The sequence below is a fragment of the Papaver somniferum genome, chromosome 6, assembly GCF_003573695.1.
Source record: "Papaver somniferum cultivar HN1 chromosome 6, ASM357369v1, whole genome shotgun sequence".
In the NCBI taxonomy this organism is placed as follows: domain Eukaryota; kingdom Viridiplantae; phylum Streptophyta; class Magnoliopsida; order Ranunculales; family Papaveraceae; genus Papaver; species Papaver somniferum.
This window is the reverse complement of record NC_039363.1, coordinates 59,263,243-59,267,939: the sequence shown is the minus strand read 5'-3', so window position 1 is coordinate 59,267,939 and position 4,697 is coordinate 59,263,243. Positions and strand designations below refer to the sequence as shown.

The following is a 4,697-nucleotide window of genomic DNA, read 5'->3' as shown; positions in this document are numbered from 1 at the left end:
ACGTTTGTATTACTTATCTAGTTAGTCTTGTTAAGAAGTTAGTGTCACTATTTATCTAGACTAATGAGTATTCCGTATTCTCAGTTCCCCTACACGTCTATACATTATGCCACTTCCGATCCCAGGGTTCACATGATGGGTTCACAGGATAGACAAGCACCAATGAGAGATAGATTGTAGGAAACTAAAAAAAAATAGGTACTTCATTAAATTTTTCTGAATGTTATATGTTGTTGTCTTTTTTTTTTATTTATAAGTTTGGAAAACTAGTAGCATAAGTAAACCTAATTCATGCTCCCGACTCTCTCCTAGAATTTCACTTTTTGAAAATCTTACGATTCTTTCGTTCCCGTTCTCGATCCTGCTCCCGACCTCGTTCCCGCTTCTGGCCGGCTACTAAGGTCCAAACTGTTTTGATAAGGGCACCGTCGATGGTTATTCCCACCCAGCAACTAAGTAGGGCAGCTGATAATTACAAAATACCCTAAAAAAAATTTCGTCTCAGCTTATTTAGGGTTTTTCTTAGTCGAAGCAAAACCTCTCTCGAACAAGCAGTCCTCCTTTCCTGGTGTATACTTTCGAAGCTTTCAACAATGGCGGGGAAGAAGAGAGACAGAGCACAGCAAAAGCATGAACAACCTTTTCTTGCAGATGAACCTTATTCTTCCGTATCCAAAAAACGTTCTCGTGCTCCTAAGCAACATCAACAACATGAGAAACAAATCTCAACAGACATGAGTTCGAAAATCTTGAAAGAAGCGTTAATTCAACAGAAGGAATTAGACGATGAAGCGAAAAAAGAAGATCCTTTCTCTTCTATTTCAGATGAAGTTGATGCCGTTTCAGATGATAGTGATGATGATGATGATGACCTATTAGATGGACTATCTGAGACTCAAAGCCAATATAATGGTGGTTTGGAAGTGAGTTTGAGTTTGTTTACTCTTTTCATATGAATTTTTAATTTTGTTTTCTGTTAGAGTTTTTGAAATTTTATGTTTGAGTATATGTATAGGAAGAAGTGGATGAAGAAGAAATGGAAATATTAGAGCATTTTATGTTAAAGAAACCTGGTAATCCGCTCACGTTGTCCGACCTTATTATAAACAAAATTAAAAAGAGCGATGAGAAAGTCTCTTCAGGTAATGAATTTTTCATTTCTTATTTAATGAGTATGATTATTAGCCTTCGAATTGAATTTGTTTTCCTGGCCAATTGCTAATTGTTTTGATTGAATTTCTGGTACAGAACCGAGGCCGCTTCCTAAATTGGACAACTCTATCATAGACTTATATAAAGGGTACTAGAGCAATTTATTTTTCATGGTTCAGATTCTCCATTGTTAGTTGGATTTGTCATTTGATTCTATGAAATTTGTAATGCAGAGTTGGAAAACTCTTTAGTAGATACACTACGGGGAAAATTCCAAAAGCATTCAAACACATTCCTGCAATGCAACATTGGGAGGATGTGCTTTACTTGACTGAACCAGAGAAGTGGTCCCCTAATGCAGTTTACCAGGCTACAAGAATATTTGCCTCCAATTTGACCCCGAAAAAGGCACAGAGATTCTACACCTTTGTATTGCTCCCTCGAATTAGAGAAGACATCAGAAAGAATAAGAGACTCCATTTTGCTCTTTTTCAAGCTTTAAAAAAGGCTCTCTATAAGCCAGCAGCCTTCAACAAGGGGATATTGTTTCCACTTTGTGAGGTATGAAACCGTAAATGCTTTAAAAGGAATATCTACCGACAGTTATGATATGCCTCCAATGATGTAATTAGCTACCTTGTGATCTTTGTTCATAGATTATTTCCCTAGTTTCAAGCTTTGTATCAAAGAACGGAAAAGTGAGATTTCCTGTGTTCTGTTGTTCATTTTTACCATTTTAACCAATAGTACAGTATTCCATTTCACCAAATATACTAGTCACTTGATATACTTTTAGCATACATGTTTAAAACATTTCGTGTTACTTCCTGAACAAAAATGGTGGTAGATGTAGTGTGGTGCCATACTAGACAATACGAAACATTCTAGTAGTGAAGTCACCTGTTGTGAGTTAGATACTACTACGTTAGAGTATTCTTGGGCCTATACTATTCTAAGCTGCCATTTTTTGACTTTGGAGCCAGTTAGGAAATTATGGTCTTTCTCTTCTTGCTTCTCTAACCCAAGTTACTGAGCCTGTTCATTCTATTATTTTATTTTTGATGAAATAGGTGCATTTATTTTAAACTAAAAGGTTCTGATACAGTCAGGGACTTGCAATCTTAGGGAGGCTGTCATTGTTGGAAGCATTATTCAGAAAGTCTCTATTCCCCCGCTTCATTCTAGGTATTGTTCTCTCTTTGTAGGGTGTGAAATATTGGATTTTTACAGTCAAACTCCTTTTGGTGATCTCATTTGAAAGACCATTCCATTTTGAAGCTTTAGAAGTCTTAAAATGGTTTTCAAGTGTCATCTACTTTTGAAAGGTTTAGAAGTCTTAGAATCGCTAGCTTGTGTTAGAATATTATATTCAGTCCATGTACCTGCTAGAAGCTCAAATTTCACAGCATATTGTGGTTGGCTTACATAACATTCTGTTTGTTGTATAGTGTGGCACTCATGAAGCTCGCGGGAATGGAGTACTGTGGGACCACAAGGTATTGATCTATATCTTTCCAGTAGTAAACAGCTGTTGTGTTTATAAAAACCATATTAAATGAAGCTCAATTGCTATTTGCTCTCTACATTTTTCACAGCTAATAGTTAGGATTCGTATCCTATTTACTAGTATGTATTGTGATCTAGAAAAATATATCATCTGCTTCCACCTATTTAAAACTATATTTTAAATCATTGTCTATGACTGCTGCAGTTACTTCATAAAGCTTATTCTCGATAAGAAGTACGCCCTGCCTTACCGTGTTCTCGATGCCGTTGTTGCTCACTTTATGAGATTTCTTGAAGATTCAAGGGTTATGCCTGTAATATGGCACCAGTCTCTTCTATCATTTGTCCAGAGGTCTGTATATTTTTCTATTACTTATGAAACACAAATTGCGAGTGGGGAGGTATTTCTCGCAGAAAGAGAGAAAGATGAGAGGGTATTGGAAAAGCATCACGATTTCTAGGGATATTTAGTACTTATTTAATGATACTCTCCTCCTTCAGCGAATGCATGCATAGTGAATATCTTCGCAAGTCTTTCATATCAGTTAGTTTTCTGGATTTAGTTTATTCTCGCATGTATTTATCTGTTCTGAATGAAATCAACTCCAAACAGGTACAAGAATGAACTAACGAAAGAGGATAAAGAGAACTTTGAGCGTCTAGTTCGGCACCAGAAACACTACATGGTAAGAACATTAATCCCTTCCAGCTGGTACACTGACTTTTGCTATCAAATTCTTGTGAAGGTAACTTAATGCTGTTATCTTTTTCCCCATTTAATTAGGTTACAGAAGAAATCAGGAGGGAGCTAAAGAACAGTCGAAACCGTGGTGAAAAGGAAGATCCCATGTCTATCTATATCCTTTTTGACAAATACAAAATAATGAATTTTTTAACATAATTGCATCCTTATTTGGGATTTCTAGTATAAGATTTAAGATTTTTTCCATTTGGCTCTAATTTTGGACTTCAATTAGGTGCTTTAAATGTAGGGTTTAGAAGGACTTGAATTAGGTGCTTTAAATGTAGAGTTTAGAAGTAAGTGGCACTGATGAATGCTCAATTCCCTCACTGCAGCTTACCCTGTGTTCCGGTTCTTATGGAAACTCATAAGCTGATATTTGGCAACCATTTAATCTCTCCTGCATTTGCCCCATCTGTGGCATCTGACTTACACAATCATCTTTTTTGTTGCACATTCACATCTGCTTGAGTATAATATTAATTACTTATCATATGCATAATCATCTATTGTTTCCTTGACATCCTTGTACCATCTTCTGTTGTAAAGCCGATTGAAGAAGATCGGTTTAACTATCCGGAAGTTCCAATGGAAGAGGAATGAGTACCCTGGCGATCAGTAAATCTGCATAGGGAAGTACCAGTCCAGATGTGCTTGATAAAATTTCTGTATCCGGTCACTTGATAATACAAGGCATAATGTGGAATACTTCGATATTTGAAGTATCTTTCGTAGTTATATGAGGTTTTTAGTTGAGTCCGAAGACCAATCTTATGATTTTCTGTTATTAAGGTATAACTCAATCTTTATTTATCATTGAGCGAAGTGTGTTCTTTATTTATTTTTGATAGAAATGTTATTTATTTCTAATTTTTGAAACAATGTGTGGGGTAAGGCAATACATATACTGACTGAGCCCTCGGGTAAATCTGTGCCAGAGGTCTCGAGTTATTGTAAGATGGATCACTTGCTTTAGACAGTTTTCTCATTTAAGTAATCTTGTATGCTGTAGAACATGAGATTACTGTGTATATATATAATCTCTGATAAACTGGGGATTTAATTTTTCTTTCCTCTCTTTGTAAGTTTCTTCCTCTCTTTTTCCTCAAAAAAAAATATTCGTAAATGTTGTATCGGAATCTCTCGGAAGCATATGGGTATCAGACACCCGTACCAGTATCTTTTCAAATCCAGGTTAAATGTAATGATGTGTCCGTTCTGTTAGTGTCCTTGGTTGCTGGTTGTTAGGTGTTCCTCTGATCCATAAACAGCCAGTGAGAACCAAATGCATCTAGTA

General features: G+C 36.1%; 1 protein-coding gene across 1 annotated transcript; it reads left to right on the top strand.

Annotated features, from left to right (window-relative positions):
* Positions 1-521: 521 nt before the first annotated feature.
* LOC113287690 (bystin-like) lies at positions 522-4,469 on the top strand. Its single transcript, XM_026536511.1, has 10 exons — positions 522-923; positions 1,016-1,142; positions 1,249-1,300; positions 1,386-1,713; positions 2,258-2,337; positions 2,601-2,648; positions 2,864-3,010; positions 3,272-3,344; positions 3,443-3,515; positions 3,933-4,469. The coding sequence occupies exons 1-10, from the start codon at positions 594-596 to the stop codon at positions 4,001-4,003; spliced, it is 1,329 nt and encodes a 442-aa protein (XP_026392296.1). The 5' UTR covers positions 522-593; the 3' UTR covers positions 4,004-4,469.
* Positions 4,470-4,697: the final 228 nt, after the last annotated feature.

Excerpts from the sequence above, each read along its gene's own strand:
- LOC113287690 (XM_026536511.1), top strand. The coding sequence starts at position 594 with ATGGCGGGGAAGAAGAGAGACAGAGCACAGCAAAAGCATGAACAACCT. Across the intron at positions 924-1,015 it reads AATATAATGGTGGTTTGGAA|GAAGAAGTGGATGAAGAAGA; the intron begins GTGAGTTTGAGT and ends GTATATGTATAG. Across the intron at positions 3,011-3,271 it reads CTTCTATCATTTGTCCAGAG|GTACAAGAATGAACTAACGA; the intron begins GTCTGTATATTT and ends AACTCCAAACAG.